We start from the raw sequence: 26,278 nt of genomic DNA, 5'->3' as shown, positions 1-26,278 counted from the left end.
GGATAGATGGCCCAGCAGCATCCCAGTTTTATGACGACTGTTCATTACTTACATGACAGTAGCACCTAGAGGTGCCAACTGGGATAGCCAGGGAACAGTACAGACATAGTGAGCCACAGCTCTTCTCTTCCGAAGCTTTCAGTGTGTAAGTAGGAGCATTGGCAGCAGATCGAAGGACGTGATCATTCCCCTCTATTCGGCATTGGGGAGGCCTCTTCTGCAGTACTGTGTCCAGTTTTGGGCCCCCCACTACAGAAAGGAAGTGGACAAATTAGAGAGTCCAGTGGAGGGCAACAAAAATGATCAGGGGCTGGGGCACATGATTTATGAGGAGAGGCTGAGGGAACTGGGATTGTTTAGACTGCAGAAGAGAAGAATGAGGAGGGATTTGATAGCTGCTTTCAACTACCTGCAAGGGGGGGTCCAAAGAGGATGGAATGGGTTACCTAGGGAGGTGGTGGAATCTCCTTCCTGAGCGTTTTTTAAGGTCAGGCTTGACAAAGACTTGCCTGGGATGATTTAGTTGGCGTTGGTCCTGCTTTGAGCAGGGGGTTGGACTAGATACCTCCTGAGGTCCCTTCCAACCCTGCTATTCTATGATTAAACCGTCAAAGGACAGAAAAGTCTAATGATCACCCCCATTTTCCAGGCTGGGGTCTGAAGTAAGAGAAAGTGGCTTGCCTTGATGTCACACATGAAGTTTGTGACAGAGATGGGAAATGAATCCAGATCTATTCATGTAGGGGGTCATACTGCTGCCCATCCCCGTAGCATCTGGGTGGCTCCCATGTAGAATCAACAGAAATAGAGAAATCCGTGTAGCGTTTCTGGCACATCTGCCAAAGCTCCCTGGCACAGCTCCAGCACCATCTCTCCTGCAGTTTTACGGAACAGGTCTGGTTGGTGAGAAGGGGCAGCAAAGAGCTTGCCCATCCTCCCTGATGTCTGAATCTATTAAACTGGCAGGCGTGCTAGAGCGAAGCCAATTGACTTTCGGCTCAGTCGCCCACACACGGCAGCCCTTCCACAGAGAAGACAAACGCCTGGGTTTTCTCCAAGAAGCACTTGAGGCGACTCTCCCGGGGAACGGCTGCCTTATTTCTTTGCATCAGCTGAACAACCAGTTCGTTCTATCCCTGAACCGAGAAGGCAGACTTGTCCCTAGAGAAAGGAACGTGCCTCTTGAAAAGACCAGCATCATCTGCTTGTTAGTTTGGTTTGCCAACGGGAAGACAACCAGCAGGCCGTCTGGGCCTGAGTTGCAATTACACTAACTCTGGCAGCATATAAGGGCCTAAACGCAGGTATAAATGATTCCTTGAGAATCCCCCTGGGGCAATATAGAGCTGATGGAAGGGCCCTTGGCCTAGGGGATGAATTGGGGGATGACTGGACGATACTGCACCACGGTCAATCTCTGCTCCCCAGATGCTACTGGAAGCAGAGTTTAATTTACAGCAGCCCTCAGGCCTGGCAGAGTGCAGCAGAATTACTGGTGATCTTTGACCTCTGCCACCGCCCTGGGCCCAGGAAAAGGGTAACTGAGAAGCAGGTCTGGGACCCACACAGTGCTTCATCAGAAAGGCCCCAACTTCCACCTGCAGATTAAAAATGATAAACATGAAGCACAAGCGGTGGCTGTTTTCCATTTTATTATTCTAAATAAAAACCACACTTTGTGCTGGATGATGGAGTATAAAAGAATCCGATGTACAACGATTTTAGACATCTACTATTTCGAGTGGCGGGAAAAGTTTACAAAATATACAAAACTTTACAGCAAATAGATAGTAACCACTTAAATATCAGGTCAGTACCTACTATTAACTTAATGAAAAGGTTAGACAGTAATTACAACTTTTATCTGCTTCATTTTTTTTTGAGAGAGAGATCTGGGGAGGAATGAAAGCAAACCCCGTTTGTGTTTCAGAAATAAGATCTGTCCCATAAGGTTACGTTCTCCATTGGGACACCACTGCCTTTTGGTTAGAGATGGGCAGCTTGCTTCAAGCTCCGTTAGCGTGGCAGGCCCCTGGGATTAGACAGAGCCCTACAATGCAGCCTGGATCGTTGATAACATGTCCTCTTAAATGCCCCCATTTCATCCCCAAGGATCCCAAAGCACTTTACAAACAAGAATTAAACCTCACACCCTCCCCCATGTGAGGTAGGTATTTCTTAGTGTCCCCCATGTTTACAGACTGGGGGGGGAACCGACGCAAGAACACACACTGAGCCAGTGGAAAAGCTGGGAACAGAGCCCAGGGGGTCTCTCTCCCAGCCCCTGTATGGTCTACCAGACAATACTGTTATCTTTTCCTATGTTAGGCAGTAAACCGAAAAAATAGCACTGGAGCCAGCTCCGTTAGCCGGGAGCATCAGCAGGACACATCGGGCGTGGGAGACACGGCTTTTGGACTCTAGGCCCAGGGATCAGAGTGAAAGCATGAAAGAGCCTCCTTCTGTCTCTGGACTCTACCTAAGCCTGCCCTGCTGATACAAAGAGCAGCATGGACATTGCTCGTGAAGACTATTTGATCTCCTACCCTGGCTGGCAAGACCCAGTGGCAGCCCCATGACAAAAGGGAGGCAGAAAACTGAATGGTAAGGCTGGTGGCACCAAGCAAAGGAAGACACCAGGACCCGCTGCAGATTGGTCATCGTGTCTGGGGTTAGGGCCTCGCTCTAAAGCCCACCAAAGCCAGCAGAAAGGCTCCACTTGGCTCCCATGGAGTTTGGGGGTGACACGTTGAGGGAGGGCGCTCCAGAGGATGAGGGCTGGATGCTGCGATTGGATCCCCAGGCTGGGAGGGAGAGCCCAGGTTTTGGCCTCATCCCAATTCAGAGAATTCAAGGAGGAGAAACTAAGGGATTGAACTCATGACAGAGTTTTGCAAATCAGAATTTTTTTCACTTCCCCACGGGCAACCACCCACATCAAATGGCTGCCGATCTCAGAGTTTTGAGGGAGAACGTGAACGGGTCATAACCCAGGGAAGAGCCAAGACAGAGGTGGGCACGGATCTGAGCTCAGGCTGCTCCCCCATCCCCGACACACTGGCTACATCTACACTATGAGCTGTGGAGCCGTCGAAGCCCAGGTAGCGGCAGCAGGGGCCTGCCTTAGCCGTGCCAAGGAAATATCCATCAGTTTCAGACGCCAACATGGCTCCATGGCTCCCACAGCGAGTTTGTGTACACAAAGGGGGACTCACACCCCTGGCTCGTACTGCAGACATAGCCAGAGACAGGAGTAATGTCAAAGGTGTCTGACACCCCCTCTACGACAATCATGGGTTAATCTGTTCAGTTCGACATGAAGTCAACCAGTGCTAACAAAGTTCGGGGCAGATTTGACCAACAACTAGAATTCTGCCATTTTGACATCCAGTTCCTCTTTTAAACACCTTCCCTAGAGGGCCATATCCAGGGGCTGTGTCAAAGCTTGGGGCCACCCAGGGATGTCTGCATATGGCACCCATTAAACTGGTTAGCACTACACAGACCGCAGAGGGCAGATCTCAGACGGTCTTGCCACCACTGGCTTTTTTCAGTGCCACACGGTTTGACTGGGGCACCAGTATTTGAAAGCGCACGTCAGGGAGGAGGTCAGCAGGGTTCCTTCTGCTCAGGGGCAGAGGAGCTTTCTGCTCAGGAGCTGTGGTTGGTTCCCCGTGCAAGCTCAGGCACTGCCTGGAGGAAAACAGCTGGATGCCTTCAGGGTTCTGTCTCCATCCCCTGCACTCTCATGCCCTGAGGACGTGCCGATGGGGGCGTTAAACCTCGACACTGAAACATCCACCATTAGCTGCAGACGGGAAGGGATTCTGATGACCGTGCTAAAACGCAGGAGTGTCCAAATGCGGCCAGGGATGCTGCCCTCCTGCAAATCCCACCCCAACTCTAGAGCGTGAAGTCGGTACCGCTTCTGACTCTACTCAGCAGGAGATGAGCCAGAAACTCACTTCATTCCCCAGGTTCCTGGCACAATTAACTCTGAACCCCTTGCCCCCTCAGACCGCATGCTCCTGCCTTCCCTGGGACCCTCAGTCATCACGGCCCTCCCGCAAACTGACTCCTGGTGCGCTAGGCTAAGCGAGCAGCCTCTGCTTATTGCTCACACTTCATCCTACCCTTTAGCACTAGTGTTCATTTCACAAGGCCCAGAAACAGAGAGCAGAGTGAAGAGAAGGACAACGCTGCAGGGCTGTTATTGCACCTGGGGGGCGGAGACAGGGGGTTCACAGAGGAACGTGAGGGGTCATTTCCCTAGGATGCTACATAATCATATTCATAAGTGCTCTTCATCTTCAACATGCTGTACAGACATTAACCGGTTAATCGTCACTATGCTCCAGGGAGGTAGGTAGGTACCACAAGTATTACTGCCCCCATTTTACAGATGGGGAAACTGAGGCAGAGAGGTGAAGCGACTTGCCCAAGGCCACAATGAATTTAGTGTTAGCAGTGGGGTTCGACCCAAGGAACACCTAGGCCCCAGGCCAGACCAACGCTGTTTCTCTGAGGGTGACCGCACTGCAGCGGTACAGAGCCTCCCAGCCCGGGGAGACAGACTCCCGCTGGTTTTGCTCAAGCAGGTGCACTAAAAATAGCAGTACGGATGTTGTGGCACCAGCAGCAGTTCCAGCTAGTCACCCAAGCTCAGACCCAGGGCTCGCCTGAGCTGCGGCCAGTGCCGCAATGCATTTTTAGCCTGCTACCTCGAGCGAAGCTCGGGCGAGTCAGCCCTTCCAGCTACAATGCAGCAGAGAGCAGCTCCCTGGGCGGGGAGAGGCTGGCAGAGCGTTCAGAGTGTATAGAAGTGCAGGAGCCTGTGCACAGGATTCAAGGCCCAAGTGCTTCCAGGTTATGAGGTAGTACGAGTCACCTAGACTGCTACATGTGTCATATTCATGCCTTTCCACTTCCCGCCCCAGGGCAGTAACGCTAGAAAAACCACCCCGACCTCCACCAGTGGGCGTGTGTGAAAAGCAACAGCATTACCCGGTGAAAGCAGAAGGGGCAAACTCACGTCGGCACCGACTACGTCCTTCGATAGAAACCACGTCACAGACGCAGTGGCCGTTCCATTACCGTGGGGTCGGGGGCTAACCCTGTAGCAGGGAGAAAACTCCTCCTGCAAAGACACCTTCCCAGGAGTTAAGGCAACGGTTTCTTTTCACTCTCATCCTAGAGGGCTCTGCACGGGCCCCAGCACCATTCGCACAGGGATGCCCGATGCTCTCCACACCCCAACCCCCAGACTGCTGCGCTACTGACTTAGGGAGGGCGGGGTGAGCTACAAACGTGTGCCCCGGCAGCATTAACGTGCTACTGCAGGCCGCAGAATCCCAGGACTTGGAGGGGATGATCTCCGCTAAAAACATTTCTCTTCGGTCTGGGTGGGAGGGCAGGGGGGGAGAACAAGGCAGAAACCAGCCCTTCTGTCCACATTTGCTACATGCTTCCCCTGGCTCAGTGACTCTTCAGAGAGGGTAAATTGTTCTTGTCTGCCAATCTAGCCTAGTTTATGGCAAGAGACCTCCTCTCTTCTCCAAGGAAGCTCTGCCCCGAGCTTGGGCTGCTCTGGTATGCCTTCATTTCCCTGGCTCGCAAATGTGACTTTTAAACTTCAGAAGCGGTACCAGGGGGTGGGGGTGGAGGAACAATCGGCAACTGAGGCCCTGGCTCAGACGGGCGGCTAGAAGTTGCACTAATCCCCCTTTCAAGCACCAAGTCAAACTCCTGGAGCACCCCCGGGCCTGCCAGCTCCCCCGTCCCCAAGGCCAGACTCTGCTTTGTTCCTCCCAGTAGCAGCAAAGCCTGGAAGAAAACCAATTAGTGTTTTCGTGTCCACCACCTTCCCATCCCAGCTCTACTGAGGCTGGCTGTCAGGGCAAGAGCAGCATAAATCTAGGTGTGATCACAAACCCGCAGGAGGCCTGGCTAGGGTTAACCTGCCCAACGGAGATAGTTGTCTAATTATCAAATCCCAAACCCGGGAAGAAATGCCAACCCACGGAACTCAGCGGCCTCTAACGGGACTGGAGGTAAGTAAAGAGAATGGGCTCCTTGGTTTGCCTCACGTGCTGTTAACCTGAAGGATGCCGACAGAAAAATCCCGAGGCAAGGGCAAAAAAAGGGAGAATTCCATCCACGACGTCCGACCGTTAAAACTGGGGCGGGGAGTCACCACTTTACAATTCGCGTTTGCTCTCCTACCCCACCAGCGCCACCCAATCAGCTGTCTGTGTTTTTCTCCGCGTCTTTGGAATGGATTATGTACATGAACGTCTGTTCGATGGTGAAATCGGGCGGCAGGCTGCCTTTGTGCACACCGACGTGTTTACTCATGAGGTTTAAGGTGGAGCTGTAGTGCCCACACACAGTGCATCGGTACATGAGGGCCCCCGAGTGCGTCTTCAGGTGGCACTTGATGGTGGAGCGGCCGCGGAAGAATTTGTGACACACTTTGCACTGGTAAGGCTTTTCTCCCGTGTGAATCCTCCTGTGGTAGTTGAACTCGCTCGTGTGGGCAAACCTCTTCCCGCAGACCTTGCAGCTGTACTTACTGTTTCCTGGCTGGTTCTGCAGGGCCAGGTCCTCGCTCAAGAACTCCTCCGGCAGCTTCCTCTTCTGGAGGGCTTGCTGCTGGAGCCGGTCTCCGAAGTTGGGACGGACAACGTCCAGGGTGCCGCCGCACTTGTGCTGGCTGACATGGTAGCGGTAAGCCGCTTCCAGCTTGAAGCTCTGGCTGCAGAAATGGCATCGGAAGAGCGCCTCTTCCATGCTCTGATGGACGGCCATGTGCTTCTCCAGCAGATGCCGGTCCACGAAGCTGTTAGCACAGATGGAGCAGGAGAAGATGGAGATGCCCAGGTGGGACAGGGTGTGCCACATCAGGCTGCAGAGGTTGAGCTGCCGCTGGTCGCACACACCACATGTCTGGCCTTTCAAGTTCATGTGGTCCAGGATGTGGCCCCGGACAGTGTGGAAATCTTTGGCCAGTGGCTTCCCGCAGGCGGTGCATACCAGCTCCGAGCCGGGCCCTCCGCCAAACAGGTTGATCTTGTTGGGCAGTGGGTCGCTGGGGTGGACGATGATGTTGTTGTCAAACACACCCTCTCTCCGGTGGAGGGTGAGCTGCCATTGGGTGAAGAACTTGGTCTCGCACATGTCGCAGGAGAAGAGAAAGATCCCGATGTGGGACAGGACGTGGGTGACCCGGGAATTCCGGTCTTGGAAGTGGGTCTCACAGACCTTGCAGTTGCCGGTGAGCAGATCCACGTGGTCTCTCGCGTGCTGGCGGATCAGCTGGATGTTGGGTTCCAGGACCTTCTTGCACACCTGGCAGGGCATGGCCTTGCTCTCCCGGCTGTCATTCTCAAAGGCCAGCTCCTCCTCACTGTCGTCGCTCAGCTCGATGACCTCCTCCACCGGGCCCAGCTCTTCGCTGGCGTCTTCGAAGTGCAGCTCGTCTGCCCCTAGGTCCTCCAGCTGCAGCTCATCCATCTGCCCGAAGCCCTGGTCTTTGGAATGGTCACTGTTGCTGGGGCAGGAGTTGCTCCCGGTGGAGATGTCCAGCGAGGTGTCAGCTGCGAAAAAGCTGGTCTTGCTGAAGTCCCCGTTGCTCTGGATCTTATAGGGCTGGCAGGTACTTGCAGTGGTTTGAACGGCCATGTTGACATTGCCCAGGCTGGATTGAGACACCACGTTGGTGGCAGAAGCAAACTGCCCTGTCAGTTCCTGCTCTTCTGTCTTTGGAGGTGGTTGATGCATCAAAGGCAGGTTATGGCCGGCTTCACTCATGGGATTCCTGTCATCCTCTTTGTAACCACCTGCCACTTCCCCATGCAAGGTGCAATTCCGCTCAGAGCCAAAGTGCTCCCCACTGCTCCGGAGCTCACCCAGGGAATGGTTTGGTTCTGTCGCTGCGCCACTCAAAGGGCCCGAACAACCTTCTACCGACCCAGAGGGCTGCTTGGTAACAGCCGAGCTCTCCAAGTCAGGGAAGGTGGAATGACAGGCCTTGAGTAGATCGTCCATGCCCAGCCTCTCCGCCACCTCGTATATGACACCCACATTGATAAGGTCCGTGAAGAGCTCAGAGGTGTAGACGAAGCTCAGGATCTTCTCAAAGTTGGCCGGCGTGATGAAGTCCACCACGTAGGTCCTGGCGGCGTCCAGCCCCGTGTTCAGGAAGAGGTTCTGGAAGTAGCCGGCTGCGCAGGCCAGCACCGCTTTGTGTGCGGCAAAGGAGCGGCTCCCCACCACGATGGTGACGTCACACATGGTTTCCGACAGCCTGCACTTGTTGAGTTCCTTCAGCAGGTTGTTGGGGTGATCAGTGCTGTGTAGCTTGATCCTCATGCCCATCTTAGCAGTTGCTCAAGAGTTCCTCCTCCTGGTTTGCTTCTTATTCATTCGTTCGCCAGGTACTTAGCATCCAGGGGCTGGCAGGGCGAGGGGCTCTAGAAAGAGGAAAACGCAAGAGTTTACACTTCGGAATCATCACCGGTTTGTGGTGAAACGTCCTGGTATGTTTCACGCTTGTGTAAGTAGCCAGGGAACAAGGCAGCTGCATTGATGGAGAGTCTCTCTCCAATTACACATTCAAAAGATACAGGGAGGTGAGGGGGCACGTCACAACTGAAAGGAGAGAGAGAAGTAGCTGCATTCTTGCTACTCCCCTAAACGAGAGTGTGTAATTTGGCATAACGATATGTCGTCAGGACTCGAGACCTGCTGAATTCTATACACACACAAATTCCTTAGGTTTTTAAGACCAGGTTAGACAAACATGTGCCAGGGATGGTCTTGGTGTCCTTAATCCTGTCTCGGCATGAGGGGGCATTCTCCCTAGGTTCCTTTCAGCCCTACATTTCTATGATTCCATTCTGTGTAGCGACCTCATCACTAATATCTGGTCCACTCTTCAGAGATAGGTTGACGTAGGTTAGGTGCTCAAGGGTATGAAAAACTCATGCCTCTGAGAGCCATCAAGGATTCTGCCTCTTGGAGAGGTGGACGACCAACAGCGATGGAAACCTCCCTTCTGTGGCGGTAGGACGTATCTACACTACGGTGCTACAGTGCTGTAGCTCTGCTGCTGTAGCACTTGCAGTGTAGACGTGGCTTGAGCATCTTCCAGTTCTGCATTAAGTGACATGACTAGCACCTAAACTTTGCTCTGTACAATTTAGAAAGTATAAAGACACTGATGGAATAAAGGAGCAGTGAAAGGTTAAGGATTTATTTTCCCCTCTCGTGAGAGGGATATACTAGATATTTTTTTTCTAATGCTTTGACTACACACAAACTGGCTCTGATCTCAGTTAAACCAGTAAAACTTCTGTATGTAGACAACGCCTAAGGAATGGCTACTATTCTTAACTCACTGAGATCCAACATACCCCCAGGCAATTCACACTTCACCATCAGAATTGGCAGAAGTTAAACATACAAGAACTGTCACCACAGAAGATAGTGGTGCAGCGAGCCTGGTATCTCACCTGAGGTTCATGAGTGAACCTAGTTTAAAGATCTTGCGGCAACACAAGGAATAAAAAATAAAAGTCTGCAACTTTAAGAAGCGTGTGAAAAACTTAGAGCAGGTTCTCTCCTTCGCCTCCTGTGTCTATGAGCTGTGCTATAGCTATTATTAAACATTGTCAGCTTCCTGCCTCAAAAAGCAAACAGGGGAGTACCACAACAAGCAACCCCCAGGTATCCCCCCGGCGGAGTCCCTTCGATTGGCCTAGACGAGAGAGGCTCAAACAGGGGCTCAGGTCAAAGGTGCAAAAAGACCAAATAAGAACCCTTGCTACGAAAAGTAATGTACTTTGCCAGTCACTATCTGAGCTCCTGTTTCTGTGTGGGTCTCTCTGTCTCCCAGCCCGACTTCTCTACCAGTTCCGTAGTAGCCTTGTTAGCTATGTTTATAAATCTGCAACCTGGATCGCAGATTCCTACCTCACTGGCTGTGTACTAACTTCTAGGTCTCTTCTAGCCATTACGGCTCTGTAGACTCCTTCTGCCCACTGAATATCTCCAGATCCTTCCCCTGCCCCAACACACATACTAATTTTTGTTTGCCAGGTTGGATCTCATTTCAGGTCTGGTTCCTAGTTCTAAACTCTTTACATCTCTTTGAATTATTTCTCTGCTCTCACGGGCACTTACAACACCCTTGTGTAGTATAGCCTGCAATTGTCCACCGTTCACCATCTTTCCAGACAATAATTACAGAAGACCGGACTTGTGATACCAGTCTCTGCAAGACCCAACCAGGCCGCTCCAACTTGGCCTGCACCTCGTTTTCATGAGCTGTTGGACAGTTTTCAAATCGGACAGACTACTCAGTATCTAAATGTCTCCGTGGCAGCAGCATGCTTTGAATCTCAGCTCTGCCAGCCTGTTCTCAATTTTTCCAGGACACCAAAGGAGACAAGAGGAAGATCCAGATACGGAGAGGGGAGGCGACACAGGAAGTCCAAGGTCGCTCCAGTTTAGAAGCAGGGAAAGAGGGTGTCCTAGTTCGCAGACTCTTGGCACCCGGGGGATTTTCTTAAATAGGGAATCTTGGAAAAGGAAAAGCAAAGCCACCCTGATCAATAACGTATCAGGGAAATGAGAGATAAAGGGGGCTGCTCTGTTTGGATCTGAGCATGCAATGCCACCCCTGAAGCTAACGGGGTAGGTCACCCCAGACCCCATTAATGTTGCCTATAGCAGCTGTTTCTCCTGCTTTGCAAATACACAACCTCGGGGCTTCCTGTTTATTCTGTGCTTTTCTTCCCTCTGCTAGAGAGCGAGCACCCCAGAGGCCAAAAGCAGGGCTGGGGTCCTCAGGATACGGGGGGAGCGGATGGGGGAGGGGGAAAGATGAAGGGGGGCTGCCGTCTATCATGAGGGGTGGGAGCAGGGAAAGCGGGAAGATGGGGTGAGCCATCGGGGTTCTCCCCTTGGTGTGCGTGTGTCTGCGGGGGACATGGGGCTCTTCTCCAGCACAGGGGTTGGGGGGATGGATGAAGGGACAAGGGAAGGGAAGGGGGCAACCCAGCAGGAGGCAGACAGGGCGGGGGGGGCTCTTGACCAGGGATGGGGGGGCGGATTTGGAGGACAAGGGGGCTACGGGCTTTGGGGGCCGGCGTGTCCATAGGTGGGGGAGGCGCGGGGGTCCCCTATTCGGGAGGACGGGGGGGTCTCATGGGGTGCGGGGCCCTATTCGGGGGGAAAGAGGAGGTCCCATGCCGGGGGGTGGGGGTCCCGCGGGGGGGGCAGAAGGGGGGACCCGCGGGGGGCAGGAGGGGGCGGGGCGGGGGGGCAGAAGGGGGGTCCCGCGGGGGGGAAAGGGGGGTCCCGCGGGGGGCGGGAGGGGGCGGGGCGGGGGGGCAGGAGGGGGGTCCCGGGGGCGGGGGGGGCAGGAGGGGGGTCCCGCGGGGGGCAGCGGGGGGGCGGGACCCGGGGCCCCCCCTTACCCGGCGGCTCCCGGCACCATCCCCGCTCGGCTCCACACAAAGGCTCCGACCCCCCCGCTCCGCCCGCCCGGCCCCGCCGAGGAGCGGCCGCGCCGGGCCCGGCAAGAGGCGCCATCCGGCCCGGCGCAGCGCCCCGACCCGACCCGACCCGGCCCAGCGCCGCCCCTGGCCCGGAGGGGGCACTGCAGCCAGGAGGGGCGGGGCGGGACAGGAGGAGTGGGGGAAGGGGGCGGGGATAGGGGAGCTGAGGGGCTGGGGGCGGGGCTGGGGGCAGGAGGAGTGGGGGAAGGGGGCAGGGACAGGGGAGCTGAGGGGCGGGGCTGGGGGCAGGAGGAGTGGGGGAAGGGGGCGGGGACAGGGGAGCTGAGGGGCGGGGCTGGGGACAGGAGGAGTGGGGGAAGGGGGCGGGGACAGGGGAGCTGAGGGGCGGGGCTGGGGACAGGAGGAGTGGGAGGAAGGGAGAAGAAACGGGAGCTGAGGGGCTGGGGGCAGGAGGAGTGGGGGAAGATGGCGGGGATAGGGGAGCTGAGGGGCGGGGCTGGGGGCAGGAGGAGTGGGGGAAGGGGGCGGGGACAGGGGAGCTGAGGGGCGGGGCTGGGGGCAGGAGGAGTGGGGGAAGGGGGCAGGGACAGGGGAGCTGGGGGGCGGTGCTGGGGGCAGGAGGAGTGGGGGAAGGGGGCGGGGATAGGGGAGCTGAGGGGCGGGGCTGGGGGCAGGAGGAGTGGGGGAAGGGGCAGGGACAGGGGAGCTGAGGGGCTGGGGGCAGGAGGAGTGGGGGAAGATGGCGGGGATAGGGGAGCTGAGGGGCAGGGCTGTGGACAGGAGGAGTGGGAGGAAGGGAGAAGGAACGGGAGCTGAGGGGCTGGGGGCAGGAGGAGTGGGGGAAGATGGCGGGGATAGGGGAGCTGAGGGGCGGGGCTGGGGGCAGGAGGAGTGGGGAAAGGGGCAGGGACAGGGGAGCTGAGGGGCTGGGGGCAGGAGGAGTGGGGGGAAGGGAGAAGGAACGGGAGCTGAGGGCGGGAGTGGGGAGAGCTATGGGAAGTTGAGGGGGCAGGTGATGGGGGACGAGGCTCGAATCAAGTGACGAGGGAGCACTCAGGTGCTGGGGTAGGATCTGGTGTGGGGTTTGGGGAAGCTGGGGGCGGGGCAGTGAGGAAGGAGTGGGGGGTCAGGTATTGGAGAGGGAAGGGGGGTCGGAGAGCTGGGGGCAGTCAGGCCAGGGTCACCTGAGAGAAGGATCTGCAGAGGGTGCAGTGCCCCCCTGTGCCCTCCAACCACCAAGCAAGCTGGGGACACTGCGGGGTGGGATGGAGCCTGGGGAACATGGGGGAGGAGAACAATTTGGCCCTGGAGAACATGCAAGTAAGGGCCAGCAGGTGAGCGAGGGCCTGCTGGGGCAGGAACACCTTAAGGCTGGGGTGGGGAACAGAGCTCCTGGCAGGGGGGTGTCTGGGGATCACTGCCAGAACCAGCTGCCTTTTTGCACCAATCCTCACACAGCCCGGGGCGGAGCAGAGCAAGGGGCCAGGGAGGAGAAACAGCGCCCCTGGCCTCTATCAAGAGTTGCCAACCCTCCAGGTTTCGCCTGGAGTCTCCCAGAATCGGCATTGATCTCCCGGTGACTACTGGAAGCAATCCGTGAGACTGAGCACCCTGCCGTGTCATTCACGCACTTTGACCGCCTCTGCAGTCCTCTGGTCAGCGTTTGGCCTGGTTTTGCTGACTGGGTCCATCTGAAAACACCTGCACAGAACCACTTGCAAAGCTCCTGGCAGCACCTAAAGCGATTTGACTTCTGGACCATCTGAGTCACGTGAGACCCCAACTAGCAGCCAAAGCAGGTGAGCCAGAAAAGACCCTGGACTTGCCCTGAGCTGGACACTAGATCTGTGCCTTTGGCAAATCCCACCTTTCAGATGAGTCGCTGGCCGGTTCCCACAGCATTCTGGTGTCAGAGCTGCGGGAGGAACCAAATTCGCAAGAGGGCAGCGTGGTTGCATCAGACAAGCCCACGGCACCCACTAACAGCAGCTGGAGGGCTTATCCGAGTCTGTCTGTCAGCACTAACTGCGCCTGCCTCCCATTTCAGGGGGAAACCTGGATCTTAAAATGCAATGCATCTCTGATTTCTCCACGGGCAGGGCCGTGGGAGGCTGGGCCTGAGGCCAGTGTCCTGCTAAATGATTCTTACTGTGGATCTGAATTTTGCATTGTTTAGGCTTTTGGTAGTTAACTGCTTCTGCACTGCACATCTGTGAGCATCACGATGCAGCCACAGGGAGCATCCCGTGATGACAGGTGTCTTAGGTGTTCCTCTGGTTGGACAAAGGGGCTGAAAATCCACCCTTGTGGCATCTAGAATTTACTCTGGCTCCTTGACAACCGTGCTCAAAGTAAAGATGACCGAGCAAGTTCTGTACTCCGTTCCCCGCCTTTGGGAGCAAAAGTCACACAAAGCACCCCTTTGACATTGAGGAATCTCCACAGTGGGCATGCAGCTGGCTCCTATGCGCTCTGACCCGGAACCAGGGCACAGAATCTTGGAGCCACAACCGGCTCCCTTGGCCCTGCTATTGCAGGGAGGAAGAGAACATGGCTTGATTGTTCTTACCGCTGGTGCTACTAACCCCCCACTTCTCCCCAAATCCAGCTGGGATCTGCAACAGAGAAAGATTCTGCTGTGGGAATTGAGCTGATGCATCTTCTGCTGATGCCCAAGTGGAAATCCATTCCCTCTCCCCGCATTGCATCAGTGACACAAATCGATGACTCAGACACAACAGGAGCCCCTCTAAAGAGGTGCTGCTTTCCCAGGCGTTGTTCGTACCCTAATTACAGCTGTAATTACAGCAATGAAGGGGTTAAATGATGGCCTGCAGCCATTTCTATTGGCCACTCTGCTAATAAAATTCAACCTGGTTCTGAACTTTCCAGGATCACCTCTTAGCTGATTAGAGAGAAAGGACAGTTTGAAAGAGTGGGGGAGTGAAACCAAAAGGTCTGAGCCAGAGTCCCGCTCAGTCAGCGAGTTAGCAAAGTGGGCAGAAGAAAGGCAGCTTGTGAACTTCCAGGAGATGCATCTTAAAGGCTTTCCTGAAACGGCCAATGCTTACGCATCCGGGAAGTGTTACGGACGGATACCAGTCGACTAAGGGGACAGTATAAACATCAGGCAGGGTTGAGATCAAGACTACGGCCTAGTGCGCTGGACTGGGAGCTACAATTCCTAACTTTGCTAGATGCTAAGAAGCATGGACTCAGTAGAGACAGACTGATGGCTCGTTACAACCCTCTGTAACCCCCGCACCCTTTGAATGACCTCTCACAGTATATGTCAGCTGTTTATGCTTAACAATCTGTCCCACCTTGCAATGAGCCGCCGTGACACTCCGAGGACCTTTCCCAGCCCTGAAGAAGAGCTCTCTGCAGTTCGAGGTTGGTCCTATATTGCTTCCCCCACCTTGTCTCTGTACAAGCCAGGCAAACGAGCAAAGGCCCCTTTTCGGATCCAGACTGTCACATTTTCAAGCTGGGCCCCTCGCTGCAAGTAACCAGCGAGTCCGCCCTGCCTAGGGTGACCAGATGTCCCGATTTTATAGGGACAGCCCCGATTATTGGGTCTTTATCTTATATAGATTCCTATTACCCCCCACCCCCGTCCTGGTTTTTCACCTTTGCTGTCTGGTCACCCTAGCCCGGCCCCTCGCCACCTTCCTGTCAAAATAGAGATGCCTTCGCCACACGGTTTCAACAGCAGATTTTGACAAGAAAAAAAAAAGTTTAATTGCAAACGTTCTGCCCAGCTCTCTAGAGTAACCAAGCGGGATTTTTTGGTTGTTACCTCTGAGGCTGGGATACCACATTGATGGGCAACATTGCAAGAAGCTAGGGAAGGTACCTAGTTACTAAGGCATGGGAGAAGAGAGAAAGTTTCAAGCCCAGGATTGGGCATTAGGACATCCGGATTCTATTCCCAGCTCTGCTCCTCACTGGACTTTGGGCAAATCACCTGACCTCTCTGTGCCGAGGAGCATAGGAATTGCGGGGCTGGATCAGACCTGTGGGCCACCTCGCCCAGTATCCTGTCTCTGGCAGTGGCCAGCGCCAGAGGCTAGAGAGGAAGGCATAGGAACCCTGAACTGCATTGATGCCTTGCATAGCACAAACCTGGTCTTTTATAGTCAGAAATCAGAGTAAGCCCTGAAGCACGAGCCTTAATACCCCTGCTCCCACCTGGAGAACATTTCCCTCTGCAAAGGAGTGTTCCTAGGCATGGGGCAGGGCTTGGCTTTTCATTCTGTGTCCGTCCAGCGCCCAGCACGGTGGTATCCTGGACACGTGACTGGGGCTTCAGCAAACAACCCAATCCTAGGAAACATCAGGCAAAGCAGCTGAGAGACAGGGCAGCTCACAAGTAAAAATCGTGGTGTTATTGACTAGTCAAGGGTGTTTTTAATCTACGCCACAAAGGGGGTTCTGCTGGCTGCCCGGGGTGTCTGCGGTCGGTGCACACGGAGGGGCGGGGGCATTACTCTATTTCCAAAGAGCGAGCACTAGCATTAGGACGAGGCGCAGGCCGGAATGGGACGAGGGGAGAGTTCTCCACGACATGGCAGGAGGGTTCCCGTTCAGTTGAGAGTGCGGCGGGCTTTGGAGAGCGGCTTCGTCTCAGTTTCTCGACGCCCTGCAGACGTTTTGCTTGTCCCCGGCGTGGGCACCTGCAGGAAAGAAGGAGGAAGCCTGCGACACGTTGGATCCTTCCACCCTGGGGTGGCGCAGCTTGGAATAAGTCTTGGGATAGCTGGAAAAGCCTGGCTAAGTCGATTAGATGCATTAGCCTCCTTCCCTGCCCCCGGAAGCCAGTTCTCCCACTCCTTTCCCAGCAACGGTGAGCTTGGTATATACGAACCACCTTTCAATAATGTGCAATCACCCATGAATTGTACACATGCGAATAACACCCCCCGCCCCCAAGCACGTGGGGAAAGACACAGCCCAGGGCTGGAGTGAAAGACCCGGCGACGGGAGACAGCGGGCGTAGCTGTGGTACTGGACTCATCTGCATGCGTGGAAAGTGCCTTTCACCAATTTGCTCTTCTCCTCCATTTCCTAAAATTGCACCGCAATTATCGTTAAGGCTTAGACTTGGCACGAAGAGAGGCCCGCCAGCTCCTGGCCTCATTACACAGCCGTCGCCGGGATGCAAATCACCAGCTAATGAATTCGTAATAGCAAAATAAGTGCCGTGTAATCACCCGGTTAGGGGGATTACAGCTATTTATGTCCTGTAACCCAGCCTGCCGTGTGCTAACACGCACAGGGTCAGGGCTCTGCTCAGCGCACGAGCGGGTGAGAGCGAGCGCAGGACCATCAATGGAGTTTTCGATCTGTAATTAAAGGCCCCATATAGGTATTTAAGGGCTAATGCACGAGGCGAAGCGTGACCCTTCAGGACGGTTTGCTTAGGTGGCTGTGGTTTGGCAAACCTCATATTCTCAGCGGTAATCACTCCCGCGGCCATGAAACTAGACCGGAGTAGGCAGCTCCCGGCCTGGTGTGCAGGGACGGGACGTCTTGCGTGGAGACGGATCCCATTCCCCAACAGCTGGCTAATACAGCACCTTAGCAGGAGACACTAGCGGGACCTGATGTCCCAAAGGGCTGAGTTGAGACCATGGGATGTGAGGGGAAGGGTGGTGGTCAGCCCCTCTGTAGTATAAAGCCAAATACCAAGCTTCAAGGTGGGCACAGAGCAGGCCTTCTGGACTCCACGCCACACAGGGGACCATTGTAACCCCAAACTACGGATCCTCCTCCAGCCGAAGTTCTCAGCCGTCCCCGCAATGTGAGCCCAGGAATGAGCAGAAAAATGTTCATTGATTCCAAGGCCGGAAGGGGCCATTGTGATCAACTAATCTGACTCCCGGAGGGCCAGGGGCCATGGCCCCAGCACTTTTTACCAGCTGTAAGGGCGAACTATGAGGGGAGGGAGCAGAAAGGAGTGAGCAGGGGATGGGGTTTGGGGGGAAGAAATGGCGCAGGAGTGGGGCTCGGGGAGGGGGGGCAGTGCAGGGGTAAAGCCTTGGGGAAAGGGGGTGGGGCCACACTTTGGGCACCAGTGGGCCACCCCCCCACACACACACACTTTTAAGGAGCTACAGCCGCTCCTGTCTGGTGCAGACCAGAGAACTGCCCTGCCTTAATTCCCCTCCTCGGTAAAATTGTGCACCTTGTAACTAGTCAGAACTTGTCTAGCCCTTGGGTCTCAGAGGCACCGCGACATGCTGAATACGTCCCCTCCGGATCAAAGTGATGGGGCTCAGCTGGAGAGGGGCCTTTGCCACTCACCGTCCAAACCTCCTGGGGTGAAACTTGCAAAGCTCATTGGAGCCAGAATGGCCAGTCTGTGGTGCCAGGATCTCCCCCTTATTGCCCCAGAAGCAGGTGACATTGGCCACCTCAGCCCGGCACAGCAGCTCTCTGGTTGGACTCAAAAGAGGTGAAGGATTCGGACTCTCAGGACGGCAAAAAACTGGCGATTCAGCTGGCCTGTAGCCCAGCCTCTCAGCTGAGCGCCATTCGAGCGGCCCCCGAGGTTCGAGTAACACTCCCATGTTCCCCTGCCAGAGGCCCGAGCTGCAGTGAGACTCGGGGCTGCTTTTCTCAGCCTTGCCTGGCCCAGGAAAAAGAAGGACATGGCACCAGGCCCGGGCCGGTGGCACATGCACAAGCTGCAGGCGTGTGAGCGTGAGCCCGCGGGCGTCGCACGGGAAGGGAAGCTAAGAGACCTGGGCCCCCGCTGCCCTCACCTCATTCTGCATTTGGGGGATATTTGAGGTCACCAAATCCAGCGGAAGTCTCCTTGTTCCCGTGTGTGGGGTCATCTAGGATTAAACAGTGGGGCAGAGATGCAGTCAGTTCCCTCCCAGGCCCGATCGCCCAGCTGGGACAGCCCCTGCCCACTTCTCAGCCCCTCCTGGAACGGTCAACCTGTTCCACCCCCCTTGTGTCACCGGAGTGGGGGCACAGCGGCCAGAGCTGGAAGCACTGGGCCTGGGGCAGCCCGTCCTGCTCTACAGATGTAGGATCTCCGGTAGGGGCATCAAGGCCTCTCCCCTCAACGGGCGGGCGGGCGCGTGGACACTTGACAGCAGTGGGAACGGGCGTCCTGGGGCTTCCGGATGGTGCCTCGTCACACACACCCCCCCTCCACCCTCCAAGCTGGCCTCACACGGGCCCCACTTACCGGGCTCCGGGGTCCTTTTCCCCATGAGGCCGACAAAGAAGTCGTGCATGTCCCCTGCAGAAAGACAAGGGGGTCAGCAGCGCGGGTGCCCCTAGCTGAGGCAGCCTGGCAGGCCGGGGCAGCCGGGAAGGGAAGAGATGCCGCCCAAGGCTTTTCATCTGGGTCATCTTTGCCAAAGCGCTTTCTGGGTCCAGATCCACCCCCCCCCCCGAGACGCCTCGGGCCCGGCTCCCAGACCTGCCGGGCGCCCGGCTGCTCCCACGAGCACAGCTGGCACACCAGGAGCACGGCGTTTGCTGAGAAGCCTCAGGCTGGGCACACAGCAACGGAGGTGCCGGTTGAAACCGAGCAGGGCGGCACACAGGAGCAAACCTCCCGTGCATGGTGGCCGGTGCGCTGGGGCAAGGGCGGCCCTGGCCGATCCAAGACTCAACCCGGGGCCAAGTGCAGACAGGACCTAACCATGGCCCTGGGAAGCCTGGGCTGCCTGAGGCTTTGGCTGGCTTTCAAGGGCAGGTCCCGTCTACACTCCAGTCTGTGGCAGTGACGCCTGCCTTGATTGCTGTGTCGATCAGGAGCACAGTGGAGCAGGGGTGGGGAGAGGCCGGGGCGTCCCCCAGATGGACAGGGCAGCAAACCCGGTGCCAGGGAAGAGGGGAAAACGGGACTTACGTTTCTGAGAGGGGACGGGCATCTTGGGACCTGGAAGAGAGAAGTGTGTGTGGGGGGGGGCGGTCAGTGGTGCTGGGGGGGCAGCAATCAACCTCACCCCCACCCACTTTTGCTGCTCTCTCCCCATCCCCCGCCCGATAGCAGCTCCCCCCTCCGGTCCCTTCCAGTCTCCCCCCGTTAGTTTTCTCAGGGCGGGGGATGGGGCCGGGCACTCACGGGCATCGTCCTTGCCCGCCAGCTGCAGCAGCGCCTCGTAGGAGACCCGGTGGCCATCGTAGAGTCTCTTGAGCAGGGCCGTGGGCAGCTGGTAGAGGTCTGAGCTCGGCTGCGGGAAAGACGGAGAGAGGCCGGTGTGAGCCCCAAACGCAGTGGGGCCGAAGGGCCAGGCAGGCGGGAAGAGGCCACTTTAGGGACGAGGGACAGCGCCAGCCGCCCCAATGCCCCCTCTGCTCCTGCCAGCCTGGCACCTGCGGCCCTGAGCCACACCCGGCGTTCTGCCCACCCTGTGCTGGCCCCGTCATGCTGCAGCCGCGCTCCCGGGGCTGGATACCGCCAAGATTTTGGCAGCGTGAGGGTGTCGCTGACTGTGGAGTGTCAGCGACGGCTCCCAAGCCCCCCACCCCAGCTCCCCATTGCAGGCCCGAGGGGGTGGACACCCCAGCCCAGCAGGATCTCCCCACGGGGATGTCGTCACATTTGCATCAAACGCCATTCGGCCCCTGACCCCGGCCTGTCAGGAGATGCCTGATCGCCGTGCCAAGCCAGCGTGAAACCCGCCAGCCCCTGGCAAGCCCCGCCCTGGAATTTGCTTGAGTCCTGGCCACCGTCCCCGTCTGTCTGCCGCCAAGTATCTAGGCTGAGCTTCCCCTTAACTCATCTCACTGATGTCCTAACCAGCTGGACTCCCGAGGGTGAGGGGTGTCTCCGGCATTAACCCCTGCACTCCTGGGGCTAACCGCAAAGCAGGCCCTGCCAGCCCTACAGAAGCCTCCCTGCCGCGGGATTTCCCCGGGGGCGGCGGGGGGGGGGGGGGAATCAACCAGCAGCTCCCCTGAGGAGTCTGCTCTTGGAGCCAGGTGGGGGTGATTAGGGGGGCAGGGCTCTGAGCCGTTCACAGACACCGCACAGCTCGGTGCGGGCTCAGCGGGGGCCCCGGCTCATCCCCCGCACCCCAGCTGGCAGGAGAGTCAAGTACCCGGGAGGAACAGGTGATTTGCCAGCAAAATCCTCACTGCCCTGCAAATCATGGGGGGCCGGGGGGGTGTGTGTGCTTGGGGGAGCCTTTAACCCTTAGGAAGCCAAGTGCTTTTAGTGAGTGGGAGATACTATCCCAGTTCTCCCCCACCCTTGCTTTGCCAGGGCCCCCCAATCCCAACCACAGCCCCCACCCCGACCTTGCTACAATAGTAGCTAGCCCCAGCAGCGCCCCACTAGAGCAAACCCACCCCCAGCATGAGTCCCCCCACCCCCACCCCCACCCTGGGTCCATCATTCCGGCTGCTTTTCTGTCCACAGTGGCAGCAATCTAGCGCCCAAAGACGTTCCTTATTGCCAAGCCCATCGGAAAAGCCAGCCCCCGTTTGTGTCTCTTTCCAGCCGCCGCTCGCTTGGGGAGAGGAGCAATTTACGGAGAGAAAGAAACAAAAAACCCACCCCAGACAAGGTGAGGGAAATGGGCCAGAAGCGCCCGCCCCAGGGAGAATCGCTGGCAAATGGCCCCGCGCGGCCCTGCAAAAAGCAGCCGCCCGAGGCCGGGGGTCTTAGCCCAGGGGTTCACAGAGCTCCAGTTGGTGGGGGGAAGAGGGGCTGTTGGGAAGTAATTTGCATACTGCAGAGCCACCGTGGAGGTACTCCTGCCCCCGCCAGGAGCAAATCCCCCGCCTTTGCACACCCTGGATTTGCACGCACCAGGGGTGACCAGATCGCAAGTGCAAAAAGTCGGGACACTTTTTTTTATAGCGATAGTTGTGTATATAAGACACGGCCCCTAAGACTGGGACAGCTGGTCGCCCTACGTGCCATTGGCTCCCCATTGCTACGGACAGAGACGAAGCTCATGATCCACCTCACCCCCCTGAGGTGCTACTTGTGTGGGGGGATGTGGCCTAAGGGAGTTAGGTGCCTAAGTCCCCTTCAAAGCCAATGGAAGAAAGGTGTTTAAGTCTCTTAGGGTCTGGACCTTGCTGGCGGTTTGAGGCTGGACCCTCGGATGGGCTGAGCTGGAGGAAAAGCTTTGTGGGGGCTGCTGGCTGCAGCCTCTCCCGGTGGGGACACCTGAGCCCCGGGGGACTCTGGGAATATGGTCTGTCATGGCCAGCTCCCCAGCATGACTCCAGCCCGCGCTGGCAGAACTGCCACGGGCCCGGCATCCCATAGCCCCTCCGTGAAACGGCATGGGTGTGTTTCCCAGACAGGAATGGAAACGGTTTGGATTTGTCCCCAATTTGCAGAGTGACCGTCTTTCTCCAAAACACGCCGTAGGCGTTGGAGTTAAATAGGGCTGAGCAAACGGCAGCAAACAAATCCCACCACAAGAACTTCAAAGACGTCGAATGAAAAGAAACCTAAACTCCCTTCCCCTCGCAGGGCAGAGGAAGTGAGAGCTGATTAACTAATGCTCCCCACTCAGCTAGATCGCTAATCCCCCAGCAGTTTCCTGGGGGGAGACCGTCTGAATTTCTAATGTAAAAAAACCACACACAGTTGTCCGGGAAAGCCCCAAACCCAGGCACAATACCAAATTTTACCCCCCTTTAGGCCACCGTCCCACAGAGTCAAGGTGGGAGGTGAGTCAGCGAAACCTCTCACATTCTTTTGCCCCGGGGGGGGGGCAGCCACATAGACTCAGATGTCTTCACACCCCAGCCAGCCCCACTCCCTTTCTACCTTTGTCTGGATCCCTCTGCTCGTCTGTTGCTCCTGGGTCCCTTCGCAGTAGGTGTGACACAGCTTGGCCACCGCTAAGGACAGCAGCACCGTCAGCACCAGAGGGCTTTTCATTTTCCTCTCCCGAGAGCAGGGCCGGGGTTGATGGCCGATCTAAGGAACGAGAAAGACAAGGTGGTTGCAGGCCAAAGGGGGAGGCATTTCCCGACCAGAACAAGGTTGGATTCGTTCTCAGCATTAGTAGCGAGGAGGTGGGACTGCGTTCTAGTCCCCGCTCTGCCACCGGCCTGCCAGCCGACCTCAGGACAAGTCACGGCCCCCGTTCGGTGCCTCAGTTTCCCTATCCGTACAATTGGGATCACGCTACCCACCTGCCTTGGCCCAGTGCTTGGAGCTCCCCAGGTGCGGCACGCAAGAGCGAAGAGCCTCTACTCACGCTTGGTCGTGGAAACGCTTGCAAATGGGAGGGAGTGTTATATAATCGAGCCCTAGAAGGCAAACCAGCTTGTTGGGAGGGCACGAAGGAGATGTGGAGAGGAGCAAACACAGAGGCTAAAGCAGAACGTGTAGGGATAGGTAAGATTGGTGCAAGGCGTGCGTCTCACTAGTGCAGGGAGGTTCACATTAGACCCAGTGCCCTAATGCCTAAGACAGCTCCCCACCCAAGTAGGGAAGTCATCAAATAACCCCCTTTCCAAAGCCTGTTCTAGTTCATCACTTGGCTCCTGGACTCTGACTCGGGGAGGAAATCAGATCGCTGAGTGCAATCCGTCCGCCATCCCCACCGGCCAGGGCAAGGGCTGGCTCTCCTCCCCGGAATTTCAGACAGATCCGGATTGGGTTTTAAGCCGTTTTTGCCTGACAAGCCTGAAAAATAAAGTCTCAACTTTGGAAAGGGGGGGGGGGGAAGCAAATGTCATTAAGCGAAGGAACAGAACGTGCTGGGAATTTGGAGGAAAAGCCGGAGACAGTCAGAGTAACTTAGTGACCCAGACTTATTTCTTTCCTGTGCAAGCCATGGGAAATTATCTTTTCAGCCCAGCGAAATCTCCTCCCTGGCACCGAGGCGGGAGAAAAACAGTGGAAGCTGGAGAAAATTACCGCCAGCAATTCAGAGTGGGAAAATGCCTCTCCCACTAATGTGATTTGTACAAGATTGGATTTGGTTTTGCTGATGAGGTGCCAGTCACCACTTGTCTATTGGCATCACCCGTCTGGGACTGATCTCGATTCTCTGGGCTAATCGGCTCCCTGGAGCTGAATTTACACCCCGCCACACACACCCCTCACCAGCTAATCAAGTCTGTTAGCTGAAGTGCACATTGCATGTCACCCAGCAAAAGCCACCACGGGAAGGGGGCAAAAACCTTCACCCTTGGAAATCTCTCAGCCCTAATGAGACGCACTTACACAAGGAGCTCTGAGCCAGAGAGTCAGGAAGGGGCCAGCCTGCTCGGCGGGCAGCCCCCGTTTGCTCCTGCCAGCCTCTCCAGGGCACCGCTGCGTTTTGCAAAGTTTGCTGGAGGTTGGCAGAGAGGAAGCAGCCTGGAAGGAGTGCGAGGGAAAGGGGGCAGTTTGCCTTTATTTGGGGAGGGGAGACACATCATCAAACAGCGCTGAGATGGCACACACATATGTCCAGGCATGGTAATGCCCACCCATCCGATTGCCCGTGTCATGCTTCTCCTGCCCGCTCACAGTCACACGCACTCACAAATCCAGATCCACTGACACACACACGTGCAAACACACTCGCTCACAGTCACACGCACTCACAAACCCAGATCCACTGATGCACATGCATACAAACACACTCGCTCACAGTCACACATACTAACAAACCCAATTTCCCTGATGCACACACGTGCAAACACACTCACTCACAGTCACATGCACTCACAAACCCAGATCCACTGATGCACATGCATACAAATACACTTGCTCACAGTCACACGCACTCACAAACCCAGATCCACTGTCGCACATGCATACAAACACACTCGCTCACAGTCACACGCACTCACAAATCCAGATCCACTGACACACACACATGCAAACACACTCGCTCACAGTCACATGCACTCACAAATCCAGATCACTGACACACACACATGCAAACACACTTGCTCACAGTCACACGCACTCACAAACCCAGATCCACTGATGCACATGCATACAAACACACTCGCTCATAGTCACACACACTAACAAACCCAATTTCCCTGATGCATACACGTGCAAACACACTCACTCACAGTCACATGCACTCGCAAATCCAGATCCACTGTCGCACATGCATACAAACACACTCTCTCACAGTCACACGCACTCACAAATCCAGATCCACTGATGCACATGCATACAAATACACTCGCTCACAGTCACACGCACTCACAAATCCAGATCCACTGACACACACACATGCAAACACACTCGCTCACAGTCACATGCACTCACAAATCCAGATCACTGACACACACACATGCAAACACACTTGCTCACAGTCACACGCACTCACAAACCCAGATCCACTGATGCACATGCATACAAACACACTCGCTCACAGTCACACGCACTCACAAATCCAGATCCACTGACACACACACATGCAAACACACTCGCTCACAGTCACATGCACTCACAAATCCAGATCACTGACACACACACATGCAAACACACTTGCTCACAGTCACACGCACTCACAAACCCAGATCCACTGATGCACACGCATGCAAACACACTCACTCACATTCACACACACTCACAGACCTGATCAAACTCCCGGCTCCACTGACAGCCACGCGTGCAAACACACACACACTCACACACGACAGCCACGAGGCCCCATCTCTTTTCACAGCAACTGAATGGTGGTGCTGAGATCCCCCAAAGAAACCAAGAATGCCCCCAAGCTGAGTGGATCTTTTAACTTTTGCCCCTATTTTGAACCCTTTTCTAATCCCCCCTCCCCCGGGTTTCTTTTGCTCCCCAGATCAGACCGTTCTCAGTAGCTTCACCAACTTTTCCATCTCGGTTTTTCCCAAGCTCGGATTTGGCTTAAAAAGAAACAAAACAAAACAAAAAGCCAGGCAATCCCACCAACAAGCCACAGGAACGCCCTGCCACCCCACGGCCCATGCCCCAGGGACGGCCACGTACCTGCCCAGGCTCCTAGCTGGGGCTGGGGGCTGGGTGGGGGGGGTCCCTCTGTGCAGCGCTTAGTGGTGGCTGCGTTCCCGGGCTGCTCTCAGACACTGAGCAGCCTCCAGTCACCGTAATGAACAGTCCTGCGCTGCCAGCTCAGCTGGGTTTAATAGGGGGCTGGGGCTAGGCTGTGGGGGGAGACGGAGAGCCACCAATGGGGGGACCCAGCGGGGGAGGGGTCTAGAGTTGGCCCCCCCACATTACACCCGCCCCTGCGTTACACACCCTGCCATCCGCGCGCACATTACACACACGTCAGTCACCCCCTGACACAACCAGCAGACGCACCAGCGGCCCCCCCGCATTACACCCCTCCAGCATCTCCCTTGCACACAGATCCCCACTGCGCGCGCGCGCACACACACACACACACACACACACACACACACACACACACACACACACACACACACACACACACACACACACACACACCCCTTTGACATGGTGTCCGTTACCTGCCGTTACACTTTGGTTCAATAGCTCTCAGTCGTCCCCCCCCGCCATACAAATGGTTCCAGCCCCCCGGCCGGTTGACCCCCCAGGAGGAGAGAGAAAGGGCGGCTGTCAATGCTCCTTTTGTCCTCCACTGCTGGCGGGGGGCTGGGGGTGGGGGGGACTCGGTTTGTTCCACAGACACAGAGGTTGGGGGAGTCCTCATATCTGACCCCCACCGGGAACGGGCAACGCCAGCTATGGGGCTGTGGGCCATTCACCCGCCCTGTCGGTTCTGGGCGCCGCTCGACGGGAAGCTGCCGGGGTCTCTGCTCCCACCCCCGGCGTGCCGCTG

General features: G+C 56.3%; 2 protein-coding genes across 5 annotated transcripts in view; both read right to left on the bottom strand.

The window, feature by feature from the left end:
• The window catches only part of ZBTB39 (zinc finger and BTB domain containing 39), a 99,638-nt gene extending 88,096 nt beyond the window's left edge, over positions 1-11,542 (bottom strand). Inside the window, exons 1-2 of one of the 3 annotated variants that reach the window (XR_007769885.1) lie at positions 9,513-9,534; positions 2,480-8,471 (exon numbers count right to left, since the gene is read on the bottom strand). Coding sequence is in view for 2 of the 3 variants with exons in the window: in XM_050925656.1 (XP_050781613.1) it covers positions 6,241-8,376 (2,136 nt within the window). In the remaining variant the exon portion in view is untranslated. Of the gene's footprint in view, positions 1-1,633; positions 8,472-9,512; positions 9,535-11,480 lie in introns of those variants that run through there. The other 2 variants (XM_050925656.1, XM_050925655.1) reach the window with 2 other exon arrangements.
• Positions 11,543-15,191: 3,649 nt separating this feature from the next.
• TAC3 (tachykinin precursor 3) lies at positions 15,192-25,563 on the bottom strand. 2 transcript variants are annotated; one of them, XM_050925653.1, is made up of 8 exons: positions 25,444-25,563; positions 22,656-22,772; positions 22,285-22,437; positions 19,615-19,723; positions 19,399-19,428; positions 18,727-18,780; positions 18,290-18,364; positions 15,192-16,198 (listed from the first exon to the last, which is right to left on the bottom strand). In XM_050925653.1, the coding sequence occupies exons 3-7, from the start codon at positions 22,396-22,398 to the stop codon at positions 18,291-18,293; spliced, it is 381 nt and encodes a 126-aa protein (XP_050781610.1). In that variant the 5' UTR covers positions 22,399-22,437; positions 22,656-22,772; positions 25,444-25,563; the 3' UTR covers positions 15,192-16,198; position 18,290. The 2 variants fall into 2 exon arrangements, with proteins under 2 accessions (XP_050781610.1, XP_050781609.1); XM_050925652.1 differs by lacking the exon at positions 22,656-22,772.
• Between the last annotated feature and the right edge of the window lie 715 nt (positions 25,564-26,278).

This window comes from Gopherus flavomarginatus, chromosome 16 (assembly GCF_025201925.1).
Source record: "Gopherus flavomarginatus isolate rGopFla2 chromosome 16, rGopFla2.mat.asm, whole genome shotgun sequence".
Lineage (NCBI taxonomy): Eukaryota > Metazoa > Chordata > Testudines > Testudinidae > Gopherus > Gopherus flavomarginatus.
Note: the sequence above shows the minus strand (reverse complement) of the source record. Positions and strands in the feature narration are given on the sequence as shown.